Below are 15,818 nucleotides of genomic sequence, written 5' to 3'. Positions count from 1 at the left end.
TGTCAAGGAGTGGAGGTTTTGTTTCAGGCGTTGAGATCGTAAGTTTATCTTAACAAATGACGAATTAAAGTGATAATGTTCTCAAGTGAATGTTTCGGGTAGTCAAAGCTCATAGACTTTTCCTTATCGTTTTTTGTCTCATTTCTGTTAACAGTAGATGCGTTTCGTAGGCAGAAGTTCATCACATTGAAATTAAATTCTCTTCCATTTCTCATCCCAAGTCAGCTACAGAATTAGTGTCTCACCTGATGTTCCGTTAGTTCATGAGCCGGGGATCGAGAAACGAAATGGGTCCCTCGACTAGAAATCGTTTTGCGCCCGCTTTGAAAAGTATCTTTCCTGAAGTTGCTTCGGCTTCCGCCTCGTTAGCATCAATAGCTTGACTTTCAGGATATTGGTTGCTGTGACCAGACTCAAGAGTATATTCCAGCTCGCTCAGGTCTTTCACGGCACTTTTTGCCTGGTGGTCGGTGCGTAATCGTTTGTTTTTCTTGTAACAACGTTCATCGTCGTGGCCGATTTTATGACAGAAATGACAATATGGACGTTCCCTTCTCCTTTTGATGCGTTTGGGTTGTAAGTTTCCAGTCTCTGTCGAAATCGCTGGTGGAGACCATGATAAACAATCAACCTTCTCGCTTAAATCAGCGTACTTGAGTTCCGTCGTTCGGTCTAAGTGACCAACTCGGTCCTGGAATAAGGGATATGCCTCAAGAGCCTGTAACAAAAGTACGATTCTGCCTTTGTCGTCAAGATTCATAAATGGGAACGTACTAATTTTGTTGTACTTCTTGATGGGGCTGTTGTTCGGATTGTTAATAAACTCGTGGAGAGCCTTATAAGCACTCATTTGGGATAGCACTCCGCAATTTTGAAAGTAATCCCGAACGGCGTATAGTTGTTCTCTTCCTTGCGGCGCATCGAGAAATAGGGGATTGGAAAGAGTATTTAAGTCAACCGTTCTGTGAACAACTGAAATAATGACCATGTCCATTGAGGTTTTCAAGGCTTCTTTGTCTGAACTGTGTGAATACCCTGAATCCTCGTCCAATTTATCGTTGTAGTACAGCCATCAAGTAGGATTCCAACGTAAGATTTTTTCAACTATGTCCAACCATTCACCAAATTGAGTTGCAGATTCAAGATGGGCTCTTTCGCATAGGATATCCAAGACGCTGAAGACGATTCAAAGTCCATGGCAAATTATAATTTGAGGGGAATGATAGAAAGCGTTATCTGTTTTTGAGTATTTCTTTGTCAGAGTCAAGGTATTGTAATATTCCAAATACGGGTTTCCTTATGGGTATTAAGTATCGACTAAATCCTGCCCCAACACAAGCCTAGATATTTTCGTGGAGGTTTAACTGGCGGTGACGTTAATAGATTAATGAGAATAATGATTTGGCGCACACCAGTACACCAATCTAGTACACATAAAGCTACGCAAATTAGGTGTTGCAAGGTGCAAACTCATGAAAAACTACCTTCAATCATTCGAAACTTAAATTGAGACATCACGGTAGCAACAATGTAGTTTTCAATCCGTGAACGAGCCAGGTAGCGTGAATACCAACTACCTGACAAACTGATATCCTGCATCGGCGGACTATAACTCGTAATGGTGAGAAAGACTATAACTCGTAATTTTCGCACCATTACGAGTTCTTATCAAACTCACAACCATTGAAACCAAGCTATAAAATCTTGCTATAAAATCTTGCTATGTATGAATACAATCTGGTACCCGGCTTTGAGCGCAGAAACTCACAACAAACAGTAATTGATGACAACCCATCTCCAGATTATCAATCGTTTCCTTTGAACGATATAAATGTGGGTTCATCCCTGACAGTGTATAGATCCTTATACGCCGAGCAAATGTTTCATCTCACCAAATACGTGAATAAACTTGCCCAATATCCCAATACTGAGGTTATATTGATAATTATAAGGGATGAACCTTCAGAAAATAGTGTCGTGAATCTTCCACGAAAGAAAGTCTTTACATTTGCTAGCTCGAAATTGCAGCCATTGTTGGCAAGAATTGAGAGGGATCATCGTTTTAGACAACTCTCCCACACTGTTAATCCCCAAGGCAATGGGAATCTTTTACAAACCGTAACCGCATTATCGTTCATTTTGCTGGCTTTTACCCTAGGTCTGTCGCTTACAATTTTGCTATCAGTGCTTATTGGTTCGGTATTTACAACTACATTGCTAGTGTCCTCTCTTTCATTATTTCTATGGGGACGGGTCCTTAAGCAGAGAAAATCTCCAACTAAATATCAGGCTCTAGGCGATGAAATGGATCCAGAAATGGATCCAGAATCAGTCTTGAATGGCTCTCATAAAGAGATCTCCAGCCATTTACCTGCGAACCGAGCAGAAATCACCAGTCTTCAAGCAGCTATCACAGGTATTGCTTGCGAAATTTCCACCAATCGCACTAAAATATTGTTTCATCTTGAAAGTGAAGAAACTACTTTTGACTATGGTTCATCCGATTTAAAGGTTATATTAGGGAGTTGTCGCAACATTTCCTCAGTAGAGGAAGAAGAACCAGCAAAGAACTGCTCGTCGACTCGACAAGCGCATAGACTATAAGATGCTTTGTTTGGTATTCTCCACCGTTATAGTCTTTGACGTCGCTGCGTATTTCAAGTGGAATACTGTGGAACATGTTGAAGTTTTCGCCGTTTCAGCATGCTATTGTATGATATTCAATGTCATTTTTGGGGTGAGGCTCTTGTACATGTATTCGAACGACATCGAATGAAACAGTTTAGACTGAATGAGATTGATGTACTTTTGCAACTTTTTTTAAAAACTTATTTTTTTGCTAATCTTTTTGCAATTTTTTTTCTTTCTTGCTATTTCGTCTGAGTCGTTGATACTACTTCTTCAATCGCAACCCTACTTGCCGGTATCATCCTTCTTGCTATACTTCTTACTAGTACTCTCATCCTCTCTCTGTGCAGTACTCTGGGGTAAAGCCTTAGGGCTGTTGAGAATGTAGGGTTGGAAGTCTATCCTAACTGCGCATATAGCTATACAGACTAGGTGTTGCAGGATGCAAAATAATGGAAAGTAGCACTCTAAAGCAGTTCAAATGAAAGAACATGATGACGTTAGCAACAATGACGTCTTCATATCCATCAGAGAGCCATGAGGTAGTGTAAGCACCAACTATCTGTCAAACTGATATCCTGCATCCGGCGGCTATGGCTCCTAATTTCGCACCATTACGAGTTGTTATCTTCCACACTCACAACCATCAAGCTATAAAATCTTGCTATGTATGAACACAATCTGGTGCCCGGATTTGAGCGCAGAAACTCACAACAAACAGTAATCAATGAAGATACGAACCAATCTCCAGATTATCAATCGTTTCCTTTGAACGATATAAATGTGGGTTCTTCACTGACAGTGTATAGATCCTTATACGCCGAGCAAATGTTTCATCTCACCAAATACGTGAATAAACTTGCACAATATCCCAATACTGAGGTCATATTGATAATTATAAGGGACGAACCTTCAGAAAATAGTATCGTGAATCTTCCACAAAAAAAAGTCTTTACATTTGCTAGCTCGAAATTGCAGCCATTGTTGGCAAGAATTGAGAGGGATTCTCGTTTTAGGCGCCTCGCCCACACTGTTAACTCACAAGGTGATATGGATCTTCCAGACGCCATAACCCCAATATCGTTGGTTTTGCTAGGTTTTTCCTTATTGCTGTCGCTTACAATTTTGGGATCGGTGTTTGTTGGTATAGTGGCAACTACTACAATGCTAGTGTCCTCTCTTTCATTATTTTTATGGGGTCGGGTCATGGCGCAAAGAAAATCACCAACTAAATACCAGGCTCTAGGCGATGAAATGGATCCAGAAATGGATCAAGAACCGGTCTTGAATGGCTCGCACAAAGAAGATCTCACCTCCAGCCATTTGCCTGCGAACCGAGCAGAAATCACCAATCTTCAGGCTGCTATCACAGGTATTGCTTGCGAAATTTCCACCAATGGCACTAGAATATTGTTCCATCTTGAAAGGGAAGAAGCTACTATTAACTATGGCTCATCCGGTTTAAAGGATATATTAGGGAGTTGTCGCCGCACTTCCTCAGTAGAGGAGGAAGAACCGCAAACTACCACCCGTCGACTTGACAAGCGCATCGACTATAAGATACTTTGTGTGGTATTTTCCACCGTCACTGTCTTTGACATCGCGGTGTATTTCAAGTGGAATACTGTGGAAAATATTGAAGTTTTCGCCGTTTCTGCATGCTATTGCATGATATTCAATGTAATTTTTGGGGTGAGGCTCTTATATATGTATTCGAACGGCATGGAATGAAACAGGTTAGACCGAATGAGATGTACTTTTTGCAAATTTTTTCTGCAATTTTTTTTGTAATGTTTTTTCATTTTTGCTATTTCGTCTGACTCGTTGCTACAAATTCTCCAATCTCATCCCTACTTGCCGGTATCATCCTTCTTGCTAACTTCTCTCTAGCACTCTACACCCTCTCTGTGCAGTACCCTGGGGTAAAGTCGCACCGACTGACAAATCCGTGCGACAAATCGTCATGTTTCCTCCAATTGGGTTGGCCACATTACCAAAGGCCCTAATCCGAATTCATGGTCCTGACGCCACCAAGTTTGTCAACGGGCTCGTTACAACACGTTTACTTCCTGATATAGTCAAGAAAAAACAGCATACAATTTCTGAAAATGAAAATTCTCATCAGGAATTATCGCAAATAATCGATGTTCATCGAAATTGGGGCCTAATGCATGAGGATATCTATGACCCTTCCAATACTATCTACGTGCTGCGTGGAGGAATCAACTCGATGTTTTTGAACTCGAAAGGAAGGGTGTTCACCGACTGTTTCATATACGCACATCCATTTGCAAATTCGAGCGAAAATGATCATCCCGACTATGTGGTGGAAGTGGATGAGTCTCTACGTACCAAGCTACAGATGTTGCTCAAGCTTCACAAATTAGCGGCAAAAGTCAACATAGAAAAGCTTGAGAACGTCGAAAGCCATTATTACTATAACGACACTCCAGAGTTCGATTCGTTTTTGGAAGAACTTCAAAATAATTACATCTTGACAAAAGACCCGTCACAAGCTAGGGAAATGGCTCAACGACTTATCGACGATCAAGCTATATTTGGTCCCAATATACCCGTAGTAGGCTTTGCTGTGGATAACAGAATTCCCAACTTTGGTATCAAGTTTTTAACAAAGCAATTGCAAAACCAAGACCCATTTTCATCGCTGTTCAAGAGCCAGTTTGAGTCTCCATCGGTTCTGGCTCAGGATGTGGCTGTTCGTAGGTACACCAATGGCTTGCTAGAGCAAGCTGATGTATCGTCAGATGTTTCTATTCTTCCATTTGAGACCAACTTGGATTTCACGAACGGGCTCTCGCTCGATAAAGGATGCTATGTGGGCCAGGAACTCACTATACGAACCTTTAATGGTGGAACGATAAGAAAGAGGGTTGTTCCAGTACAGTTTTTCGAGCTCAAAAATGTGGAATCTATGGCTGCAAAGCACGAGCCGGAGTATAACTTGAAAGATGCTGTGGTTGACCATCTATCAAAAATTACACAAACCGATCTCAAATCGCTCGTAATTTCGCGAATGGATGGCAGCGATGCCACAGAGGAACATCAAACCAGCTCTCCGTTTGGAAGCTCAAAACCAGTAAGAAAGAGAAAACTGGGAAGTGGAAAGATTTTGGCTCGCCATGGAAATGTGGGTCTTGCATTGATGAATCTTGGGGAAATTGAACACCAGAGTATGTTCAAGGTAACTATAGGTGATGAGGATGATACGGAAATTGGACTCAAATCGTTTGTTCCGGGATGGTGGCCACAATAGATATGTACATAGATAACGAAGAGATAGGTGAAACTGTGTGTGGCTAGATATTCTCTCGGTAGCGTGAACGTATAAGAAAAGGGCGTGTGGCGTAGTTGGTAGCGCGTCTGCCTTGCAAGCAGAAGGTCACCGGTTCGACTCCGGTCTCGTCCATTTTTTTTCCACCCTAACACATATGATACGGTTAATTGACGGTGTTACGATCCACATTTTTACATGACGTACCTGGGTGTAGTTTACATCCATTCCCAATATTTACATACATTAGCTATTATTGTCATTTTCTTCTCATCTCATCTATTTCGCTCAACAAGGTGCGAATGTATTTTGAAGCCATTTCAACGGTATTGGCTTTGGAAGGCACAGACTCTTCGCTGTTGAAGGACGGCGGTATCAACGACGCCAATTCTTGCACGGCGGTGTTCATTCTGTTTCTACGGCCCTGTTCTGCTATTTTGTGCGATGTGCGCTTGTAGTCTGGTTTTTCAAATCTTCCCTTGGAGCCCTGGGTGCCGATTACTGGAGAGGTATTGGCGCTGGAAGATGATGACCTGCTGTGGCCGTGAGGCTGCTGTTCCGACAATCGGCCCATGGTGAACCCCATCATGGCTGGAGCCGCGCCGTCACCACCATTAGAGAAGTCCATAACCTGTTTTCTTTGTGGAGGATACATTGGAGTAGAATCACCCGAAGACCGAGGAGGAGCCACCAGCGACTCTGGGAGTTTTTCAAACGAGTTCAAACTGGCCCCAGACCGGTGCGACCGGCCCTTGAGCGAGGGCGACTGCTTGACTTTTCGAGTCGAACCATTGGGTCCCATCACCGGGGTTCCATGGGGAGTTCTGCGCTTGTGTGAAGGCTGGTCTTCAGCCGTGCCGTATGCCGACGACGACGAACGTCGCCTATCGATATCGGGCCGAGCATTGAGCGCTGGAGACGTCAAAGGCTCGAAACTGGTCTGGACCGGTGCCGCTTTATTTACGTTGACTTGGGAGTCGTGGGGGGTCACTGCCGGAGAAACCAACGGCGTGAACACGGCATCGGGACGCACATGCTGGCTGGGAGGTTGGTGCTGTTGTGGGGTGTCTCCTCCGGACCGGTGGGTATGGTAGTAATGCTGGTCATTATAAGATTTTTCATTTTGGCCGGGAAGAATAGGCGAAACAAATGCCTTTTGCGAGTCGTGGGCAAGATGCTTGTTAGCTAAAAGCCCGGGGGTTTTAATGCCGCCGGTGGGAGGATATGCGGTGGATTGTGGTTGGTGTTCATCATCAATGGGCACTCCTTCAGGAAGAATGAACATGGAACTCTCCATGGAAAATGCTCCTGGCGTGGTGTCTATGCGAGAGTTCGAGCCTGTGGACGCACCTGCTGTCACTGGCGTGCCATAATTACTATCGACGTGATGAGGAGTCGACGAAGATCCATCAAAAATATTGTTATCCAACTGGTGTAACAAGTAAGGGTCCTGGTCTCCAAAACCATCATGATGTGTTGGATATCCAGGCTCGCCACCTACTTCATGAAGGTACAGTGACGACTGCTTGGACGGAGATAGAGCCCAGTCGTGGTCCATGGAATTTGTTTTAATGAAATTGGTCTAATATCTGGGGCTGATAACGAGGTAATTGATCCCAATTAAACACGAAGAAATCACCAATAAATCACAATGAATCACAATGAAAAAAAAGTCGTGCTGTTGCCGGTGCTCCTGATAGGTTCGTTACGATCTGATACACCAAAGTACTGTATTACAGCCGTCGAATTGCACCTGGCTACTGTGCCCCACGTGGGCCTGACATTCACTTGTGCGCGCGCAACCTTGCACCGCTATTGTGTAGTGACGGGTCGGTGCGGCTACCGTCAAGCGGTCGCGGGCCTGCGGCGGTCCTGCGGAACATCGGATGCGCACTCCACTGCACTCTCATCTTCCTTGGCCATGTATTCGTAACCTATGTACACCATTATACCTATACCTCGGCAGGCACCCCCAACACATCGGTGCGGCCGCTCTTGGTCTTGATCACAGTATTGCTGACACTTTTGGCCTTGTTAATGGGTTCTCCTCGCACCAATTTCTCCATCTCTTCCCTCGTTAATGTCTCGTACTCAATGAGTCCCTCCGCAAGCCGTTGAAGCTCCACTCTTTTCTCAGAAAGAAGCTTTCTCGTGCGCGCCTCGGACTCGATTAAAAACTCCCGGATCTCAATATCGGCCATGTCTCGAAGATTGGGCGACCACGAGTCCCAGTTATCACTCAATCGTACCGGTCCAATCTTGTCGCTCATGCCGTACGAAGTAACCATGGCTCGTGCCACACTGGTGGCATTGGCTAGGTCTGAAGAACATCCACTGGTAACATTATCTTTTCCGTGTACCATCTCCTCGGCAATCTTTCCTCCCATGCAAACATCAAGACGAGCAAAACACTCTCTCTTGGTCATATCAACCTTGTCCATTTCGGGCAATTGAAATGTAACTCCGAGCGCACGACCACGGGGAAGAATAGTAGCCTTGTATAATGGAGTTGCTCCTTTGGAGTACATGGCCATGATGGCATGTCCTGCCTCGTGATACGCGGTGTTTTTACGCGCCTCGTCCGTGATCACCATCTTCTTTTTGGCCGCTCCCATGAGAATTTTGTCCTTAGCCCACTCGAAGTGAGACATGTCCACGGCAGGAGCAGACAATTGTGAGGCGTGAACGGCCGCTTGGTTAACAAGATTCATGAGCTCGGCTCCAGAGAGTCCCGGGGTTCCACGAGCAATAATCGATGGTTCAACGTCTTCCGACACCTCCACATTCTTCATGTGATGCTTGAGAATGTCCACTCGTCCACGTACATCCGGCAAATCCACAACAACCTCCTTGTCAAATCTTCCAGGACGAGTGAGTGCCTTATCCAACGATTCGGGGAAATTAGTTGCACCAATGATGATGATACCAGAAGTCTGTGAAAATCCATCCAACTCAACCAACAACTGGTTAAGAGTCTGTTTAGCATATGCCTGGTCTTTTGGGTTCCTCTTTCCTCCAATCGCATCCAATTCATCGATGAAAATGATGGCAGGCGACTTTTCTCTGGCTTGACCAAACAATTCTCTGATTCTCTTTGCTCCAACACCGACGTACAATTCGTCAAATTCAGACCCAGACATGAAGAAAAATGGAACACCCGCTTCACCGGCAGTGGCCCGCGCTAACAAGGTCTTACCCGTACCAGGAGGACCAGTAAGAAGAACACCCTTAGGCAACTTACCACCCAAGCCAGTGTATCTTGCTGGATCCTTCAAAAAGTCAACAATCTCTTCCAACTCGGCACGAGCTTCGTCACATCCACACACATCCTCGAATCTCACCGTCAGCTCGCTAACATCAACCAGCTTGTCGGCGACATCGGAGTTCTTGAAAATAGTGCCGTTTTCCACCAAGTAGTTGAACGCGTTCATCGCTCCGTACGTAAGGAGCGCAACCGGTATCAACCACTTGAGCCATTTGGAAATAATCGACAACGGGGACTCGGAAACCACCACATGAACAGGCTCATACTTCGAACCAAACCCATGCGGAAGTCCAGCCGAAGCAGTCACCAAACCACTCGATGCGCCAACCTGAGATGCCTTGGCCTTCTTTCCCGTCTTGTTCAATGCTTCAACATACAAAGCAGTACATTCCGGCGACGATGCGATACCCGGAGTTTCGTATCTTTGGACCACCAAATGAGGATAATTATTCATCAAAAGCGATTTATAAAACTCGGCTTGAGACTCGGCATTTCCCAAATCGTTGTTGGCCGCCAGTTCCTGCCTTTTCAACAAATTTAATGTGCTGTCGGAAACGAAACGAACACTAGAGCGAATTCCATTTACGATGCTAGGCCTTAATATAATATTTGACCGACCAAAATGGTGTGCCGAAGACGACGATACCAAAAATCGGACGGCAGATCGATTTATATGGTTCAAACGTGGTGCCAAAGAAGACACCACACTTCCTACTCTGATCATTTGATGGCGACAATGATGACGGCGCGCATTTAATGGGTATGTCTATTACGTAAGCGGCACCCCAACCTGAGGTTCGGGTCCGACATTTTTGCAAGTGCCCTAGAAACCGGTAATTCGTAGGTCTTCGTAGCTGTCCGACGTGGCGATCGCCAAGCTGTGTTCGTTTGCAAGATGGAGTAAGCAGATGAAACAGAAACTCGTGGACAAGTCCTTTCTTTCCTCGGCCCCGTACATTTTTGCAATTGAACTCACTACCTCAGTAAAGGTTTTTTCTTCAGTTTTGGCATTTTGTTCAGTAGTTTTCTCTTCAGATTCTTGCTTGATACTGCGCCACAAGTTATCCTTCAACAACTTCACATCCACTCGCTTTGCAATACGAGAAAACGTCACATACTCAGGACGCACTTTTCGTCCTCCAGTGATCAACTGAGTAGCCAGAGGTTCCTGTTTTACGTCGGCTCCGTCTCCTAATGCATCATTAAAGTCAATATCACCATACTCCTCGTTGCCAAGATCGTACAAGTCTTCATAATCAGCCTGCTGAAATGATTGGTGTTGACGTTTTTCTTCCTCTTGATCTCGCTCGTTGTATTTTTCTGAAAAAAACTTTTGGTCAGTGAAGGTGTCGTTGTCTTTGGAACTCCTAACAAAGGTCATCATGGCCAGCTGGGGCTTTGTGAATAAGTTGGTGAGCCGGCTGGAATTGAACTGGATATCTTCTGGGAGTGTTGTTACGGGGAGGTTTTCTGGATCTGGTTTCTTGGTTGTTGATAATGCATTTTTGGGCTGCTCAAAAAGGTCTTCTTCTTCATCCTCATCTGACTCTTCGAAAAAATTGATGATGGTCTGTTCCTTCTTTTTCTTTGAGCCAGTTTTTTGGGTTTCATCAGGAGCTCGCTTTGATTGCTCCACATTTCCATCAATATTCTTTGCCCGTTTCAAGGCAGTGACTCGCCAATGCTCGGGACCTCTCCAGTTGGTCTTCATGGTGGAGTCAAAGTATGCCATCAAATCTTGATCAAGAACTCTTTCTCTCGCCCCCAGGTACATCTCGGGCTCGTTGAATGCCTGCTGGACTATACTCTCATCAAAATGATCGATCGGATTGTCAAAGTTTTCGAAATTATCTTCGTCTTCGCCAAATCCTCCGTCTTCACCGTAAGCTTCACCGTCCACGTCTGGTGCGCCAAAGTCCAAGTTGAGACTGTGGTGTTGGTCTTGTCCCGCAAAATCGTCGTCATCTTGACGGTTATTAACCTCACCCAAGACTGACTTTGCCTGGTTGACATCCAGCACCACCAATTTAAGTTGAGCCAAGGAAGGACAGATGGAAAGTTCGGTTTCGGCATCCATTTCAACAAACTTCAGGAGTCCCGATACGTCGATATTTGTGTCTGGACGTGATCTAACTTCCTCTTCCTCCTCAATATCTTGTGATGGGTTGGTAGTGGCATCAAACACCACCCGCCCAGTCGAGTCTATACTAAGAGCATTGAGAAGCAAGCTCTTCGCTCCACCTTCGTCGAAATCAGCCAATGCCTTCTTGAAAAGCGGATCTATGGCTAACTCTTGCTCCAACTTTTTGACTCTAATAGCATCGAATTCCACCAATGTAGACTCCAAAACTCGGTTGATCTTTCTCTTCTTCTTGGTGGCGTCATCTTCCATAATCGACTGGTTCTCTTCGTCGCCAGACACATCGTTATCGCCTTCAGCACCTTCATTAGGTGCTTGGCTCTTCTTGTTGGCAAGACCACTCAACAACTTTCCCGTTTCAGTAGCAGCAGATTCCACACGTCCCAGGTAAATCTTGACACACCCGTCCAAGGTTGCTGAAGCACGCTGAAAATTGATATTCTCACCATCTTTTATGACGTTCAAATCATGAAAATAGTCGATCAAGGCAAACTGCCATGAATTTTTCGTGGTGATTTTGTTATCCGTGGAAAGCTTGATCCATTCTTCAAAGTTGGACATGATTGTCTGCTTGTTTTCGGCAAAATGTATGGCATTTTCCTCTGTCATCGATACATCGTGATCACCTTCTCTTCCAACGAACAATTCACCTCGACTCACATGACGGCTAGAAGGTACTCTCAGTCTCCCAGAAATGGCTCGCCCCCTCAGAGAGAGCTCCTGGATCGAACCCACTCGTCTCTGGCCTCCAGAGTTGCTCGCAACCCTTCTTTTGGGTAAAGTCAGAGACATGTTTTGATGAAATGAAATCGTAAACATTTATCGCGGAGTGTGAATGTGTGCAGGAAGAGACAAGTAGAGATGGATGTTAATGAATTTGGGTCAATTATTAGCTGAGCTGTATTATATCTAGGTGTATATGCTTTGTTGTATGCGTCTCTATCTTCTATGCTTTTTTCCCATTTTTTTTCCAAATTTTCCCTTCCCTCCAATGCGATCTATTTCTTCCTGTGAGATGATCAAACCGTTTCTGGTCGATCTTCCGATCGAGCTGATCTTGAGACCCTTGTCTCTCTTTGTGTTCTTGGTCTTCGTTCCTGTGCCGAGCCGGTCACTCACCAAGGTGGAGCCCTTCGAAGAAACCAAGTCTCGTACATGTCCCTTCTTCACTTTTGACAAAACTATACCAGCATTTTTGGCTTCTTCTTCATACTTGGATATACGGCTATCTCTTTTTCGGATCATTCCCTTTCTCATGGACATGGGCATTTTTTCTAACGTCTTGGGGAGGCCGCCCGTAGCGGAATTTGTGGATGCAAGTTGTCTGATTCTGGAGTCTATAGCTCTTCTCCGAGCTTTTCCGGTAGGGTCCTCGAAGTCTATGGTTTGAAGAGTCAAATCGGCACCTGAATGTGCCATCAGATTGGAGAGTATATGGGATTCACTCAAAAGACGCTGCAATTTTAAATCGTTATCCAAGTTCTCTTGGTCTTCTTTAGACGAGATTTTTTTGGCTGCTGGTTTTTGTTTGTCTTTCTCTGCTATTTCCTTCATCGTGGGAGCACGACCACTGCGTGCCATGCGTACCTCTGCCTTTGAAACGGGAGGTGCTGGCATGGTTTCTGATAATTTTACTACAGTCACCAGGCTGTTTTTGTTAAATTCTTTTGCTCCCGGTTTTCCATGTACAAACTTCAGATTCGTAGCGTTGTCAGACTCATCCTCAGACGATTCTGAGGCGGTGGTGCTTGTATTGTCACTGAACCCACCAAACTCATCGCTATCGTCATTCGAGTCCGTATGATTAGTTTCGGTACTTTTGGACTTGTCTTCGTAACCCAACAGCTCTAGGCTCCCAAATTGGGCCTCAAAGTTGCGCCTTTGTAGTTCCAACGCTTTCATATACCCGTCATCTGCCATACCAACTAGAACAAAATTCAATTTCGCATCTCAATCGCATCGCGAATCTCACATAATCTATCTCAGTCTGAAAATCTCACATAATCTAATCTCTGAAATTCTCACTTTATGACGAGGTTCAGAGGCTGCATCGATATCCATTCTGGCCAAGTCAAACAAATCGTCGGCGGCACCCTCAATCTGGACGATATAGATCCTGCTGGAACCACAAAAACCAACTTTGTTTCCTCCAAACCAAGCTCCTACTATGCCAATTTATACAAGCAACACAAGGTAGCCGGCTGCCATGTAATAAAACTCGGAACAAATCCTGCAAATGACGAAGCAGCAAAGGAAGCCTGTGGTACCTGGCCCGGTCACTTGCAAGTGGGCGGCGGGATAACCGCGGAAAATGCCTTGGAGTGGCTTGACACTCATAAAGCGTCGCATGTCATTGTCACCAGTTGGCTTTTTACAGACAAGCAATTGGATTGGGAAAAATTGAAACAGATATCCTCTCTTGTGGGACGAGAAAGATTGGTGGTTGACCTCAGTTGTAGACGAGTAGTCGTTGGAGGAGATATTAGTTGGGTGGTTGCGATGAATAAATGGCAGACTCTCACCACCAATGTATTGAGTGGAGAGTTTTTGGCTACGGTTTCTGAATACTGCGACGAATTTTTGGTCCATGCGGCAGACGTGGAGGGTCTTTGCAATGGTATAGATGAGGAATTGGTGGAAAAATTAGGACATTGGTGTCCGCCTGGATTTGAGGGTAAAATCGTTTACGCTGGGGGAGCAAAACTGGTGGAAGATTTGCAAAAGGTGAACGAAAAGAGCTATGGTAAAGTGGATTTGACGTATGGAAGTGCGTTGGATATCTTTGGGGGGACTTTGGTGAAGTTTGCTGATGTGGTACAGTGGGTGCTGTGACTCAAAAAAGTAAAGAAGGACTCAACGGCATACAGGGTATATCACCTTTCTATTCAATATTTCATCTTTCTTTCATTTTAGTATCTTCTTTTCCATTCTACAAGTCTTCTTTTCTCATTTTACAAGGTTTATTCGCCTTTTTCATCTTCTTCTTCCTATTATACATCAACCCCAGGTGGAGTTGCCGAAGCCATTGCCGCCGTAAGCGTCGCCCATGGGCGTGTTTCCTCCTGGAGATCTTCCATAGGTGGTGAATCCTCCCGAAGTAGCATTGCTTGCTTCTATACTGTCCTTATTGAGTTCCATGGCAATACCAGCAAGTTTCAACTGCAAAGTCTCAATACCTTTGAGAACCACCTCGTTTGGAGGAAGATTTCCCACGGTTTCCACGTCCATATAAAAAGTAGACGGTTTAGCAGTATAATCAAAAGGTGCATCTGGATCTGGTGCTTCTTCCCATTCACAATTGGCAGATTTGGGCCATTCTTTGTCGGCGTCGATTTCGTACCAGTAATCGGTGTGTTTGAGCTTATTCCATGGATCATATTCAAACCCTATAGCGGCGCATGGTGACCATTTTGCGTGTTCTTTTGCAATACCTTTTTTGGCAATACAAGTGAGACGAAGTTCCTGGTGTTTTCTCAACTTACATATCAACGGGCCCCTCTGGTGGTGGTCTCTGACCACCGGGTCACCGAGTTTGGACCCATTATGGAACTTGGCTAAGTCAGTGGCGTATACACTCATGGTACTGTCACTGTCACATTTGGCAGTGAGTTCCAATTTTACCAGGCAATTTGGACAATATTGGTCGCAAGTACAATCCCGCGAGTACGAAAGATTATCGATTCCCTCACTGTTCAAAGGAATCATACCAAGACGATGCGATAAAAATTCATCTGCCAAAACCGAAGTGTTGACATCGATTTCCACCAAGTCGATGGCGAGCGTAGGGACCTCAGCAAGCATGGTTCGGCGAATAGAATTAGCCATAGAAAGGTCCACGTCCTTGAGGATGAAATCCACATGGTCCCTCTCGGCCTGGCGGATCGTCACACGAGCGCCTCCGTCACCTTCTTCCATGGTGAAAAGTGAGTGAAAGGTGAATTCGCGAGGTGTAGGTATGTGCACTCTAGACTGCACAGAAAGACCGCACACCACTTGAGACTGCACAACGAGACTAACTGCACTGAGAGTCTCTTGATTATTCCATGGACTACAAAATACCCGATCTCCGTTTCGAGGAGACTTTTGTGGCCTCTCTCAACGCCTACGCCCACCCCGAACAAGCAGCAGCCCAAGCAAAGTCCCAGACGTCTTTTTATAGTCGTCAGAAACGCCGCCATAAGCATGAATTGACAGATGAAGAACTCGATTTGCAACCAAAACCTCTTCCCATTCCCACAAGTGTGGTACTTTACGCCATAATCAAAGACCAAATCGTGCTGCCGCTTCTCCTGGGCTTCCTCTGGACAGGAATCCTTATGGTCTGTGGACCCATTCTTTGGCAAATCACCAACCACGGCCAACGGTGCGGAATATGGCTCGCGAACATTTTGCACCTAAATGGCGGCCCACCATCATTTTTGAAACCAAAGTTCACGACGGTATAACTCATAGCACCACTAAGCACACCACTCAACATACATAATCAATTTCAT

The 15,818-nt window shown here is 45.0% G+C and overlaps 11 protein-coding genes and 1 non-coding gene across 12 annotated transcripts; 6 read left to right on the top strand and 6 right to left on the bottom strand. All coding sequences in view use genetic code 12, as the record gives it.

Moving 5' to 3' along the window:
• Positions 1–256: 256 nt before the first annotated feature.
• On the bottom strand, positions 257–994 carry PGUG_05404 (uncharacterized protein; the record flags this gene model as incomplete). Its single annotated transcript, XM_001482334.1, has 1 exon — positions 257–994. The coding sequence occupies one exon, from the start codon at positions 992–994 to the stop codon at positions 257–259; it is 738 nt and encodes a 245-aa protein (XP_001482384.2).
• A 728-nt stretch (positions 995–1,722) lies between these two features.
• Positions 1,723–2,604, top strand: PGUG_05403 (uncharacterized protein; the record flags this gene model as incomplete). The annotated part of the gene is made up of 1 exon (XM_001482333.1): positions 1,723–2,604. The coding sequence occupies one exon, from the start codon at positions 1,723–1,725 to the stop codon at positions 2,602–2,604; it is 882 nt and encodes a 293-aa protein (XP_001482383.2).
• Positions 2,605–3,294: 690 nt separating this feature from the next.
• Positions 3,295–4,359, top strand: PGUG_05402 (uncharacterized protein; the record flags this gene model as incomplete). Its single annotated transcript, XM_001482332.1, has 1 exon — positions 3,295–4,359. One exon carries the CDS (start codon positions 3,295–3,297, stop codon positions 4,357–4,359), a length of 1,065 nt encoding a protein of 354 aa, XP_001482382.2.
• A 232-nt stretch (positions 4,360–4,591) lies between these two features.
• PGUG_05401 (uncharacterized protein) lies at positions 4,592–5,902 on the top strand (the record flags this gene model as incomplete). Its single annotated transcript, XM_001482331.1, has 1 exon — positions 4,592–5,902. One exon carries the CDS (start codon positions 4,592–4,594, stop codon positions 5,900–5,902), a length of 1,311 nt encoding a protein of 436 aa, XP_001482381.2.
• Positions 5,903–5,982: 80 nt separating this feature from the next.
• On the top strand, positions 5,983–6,055 carry PGUG_05943. The gene has a single exon. It is a non-coding gene; the product is annotated as a tRNA-Ala (tRNA).
• A 124-nt stretch (positions 6,056–6,179) lies between these two features.
• PHO4 (phosphate-sensing transcription factor) lies at positions 6,180–7,478 on the bottom strand (the record flags this gene model as incomplete). The annotated part of the gene is made up of 1 exon (XM_001482330.1): positions 6,180–7,478. The coding sequence occupies one exon, from the start codon at positions 7,476–7,478 to the stop codon at positions 6,180–6,182; it is 1,299 nt and encodes a 432-aa protein (XP_001482380.2).
• Positions 7,479–7,872: 394 nt separating this feature from the next.
• YME1 (i-AAA protease) lies at positions 7,873–9,909 on the bottom strand (the record flags this gene model as incomplete). The annotated part of the gene is made up of 1 exon (XM_001482329.1): positions 7,873–9,909. One exon carries the CDS (start codon positions 9,907–9,909, stop codon positions 7,873–7,875), a length of 2,037 nt encoding a protein of 678 aa, XP_001482379.2.
• A 99-nt stretch (positions 9,910–10,008) lies between these two features.
• Positions 10,009–12,144, bottom strand: BRN1 (condensin subunit; the record flags this gene model as incomplete). Its single annotated transcript, XM_001482328.1, has 1 exon — positions 10,009–12,144. The coding sequence occupies one exon, from the start codon at positions 12,142–12,144 to the stop codon at positions 10,009–10,011; it is 2,136 nt and encodes a 711-aa protein (XP_001482378.2).
• A 120-nt stretch (positions 12,145–12,264) lies between these two features.
• On the bottom strand, positions 12,265–13,245 carry PGUG_05397 (uncharacterized protein; the record flags this gene model as incomplete). Its single annotated transcript, XM_001482327.1, has 1 exon — positions 12,265–13,245. One exon carries the CDS (start codon positions 13,243–13,245, stop codon positions 12,265–12,267), a length of 981 nt encoding a protein of 326 aa, XP_001482377.2.
• Positions 13,246–13,353: 108 nt separating this feature from the next.
• Positions 13,354–14,157, top strand: PGUG_05396 (1-(5-phosphoribosyl)-5- ((5-phosphoribosylamino)methylideneamino)imidazole-4-carboxamide isomerase; the record flags this gene model as incomplete). Its single annotated transcript, XM_001482326.1, has 1 exon — positions 13,354–14,157. One exon carries the CDS (start codon positions 13,354–13,356, stop codon positions 14,155–14,157), a length of 804 nt encoding a protein of 267 aa, XP_001482376.2.
• A 165-nt stretch (positions 14,158–14,322) lies between these two features.
• PGUG_05395 (DNA-directed RNA polymerase II core subunit) lies at positions 14,323–15,240 on the bottom strand (the record flags this gene model as incomplete). Its single annotated transcript, XM_001482325.1, has 1 exon — positions 14,323–15,240. The coding sequence occupies one exon, from the start codon at positions 15,238–15,240 to the stop codon at positions 14,323–14,325; it is 918 nt and encodes a 305-aa protein (XP_001482375.2).
• Positions 15,241–15,368: 128 nt separating this feature from the next.
• PGUG_05394 (uncharacterized protein) lies at positions 15,369–15,770 on the top strand (the record flags this gene model as incomplete). The annotated part of the gene is made up of 1 exon (XM_001482324.1): positions 15,369–15,770. The coding sequence occupies one exon, from the start codon at positions 15,369–15,371 to the stop codon at positions 15,768–15,770; it is 402 nt and encodes a 133-aa protein (XP_001482374.2).
• Positions 15,771–15,818: the final 48 nt, after the last annotated feature.

The sequence above is a fragment of the Meyerozyma guilliermondii genome, genomic scaffold (assembly GCF_000149425.1).
Source record: "Meyerozyma guilliermondii ATCC 6260 scaffold_7 genomic scaffold, whole genome shotgun sequence".
Taxonomy (NCBI): domain Eukaryota; kingdom Fungi; phylum Ascomycota; class Pichiomycetes; order Serinales; family Debaryomycetaceae; genus Meyerozyma; species Meyerozyma guilliermondii.
This window is presented reverse-complemented; position numbering and strand designations above follow the sequence as displayed.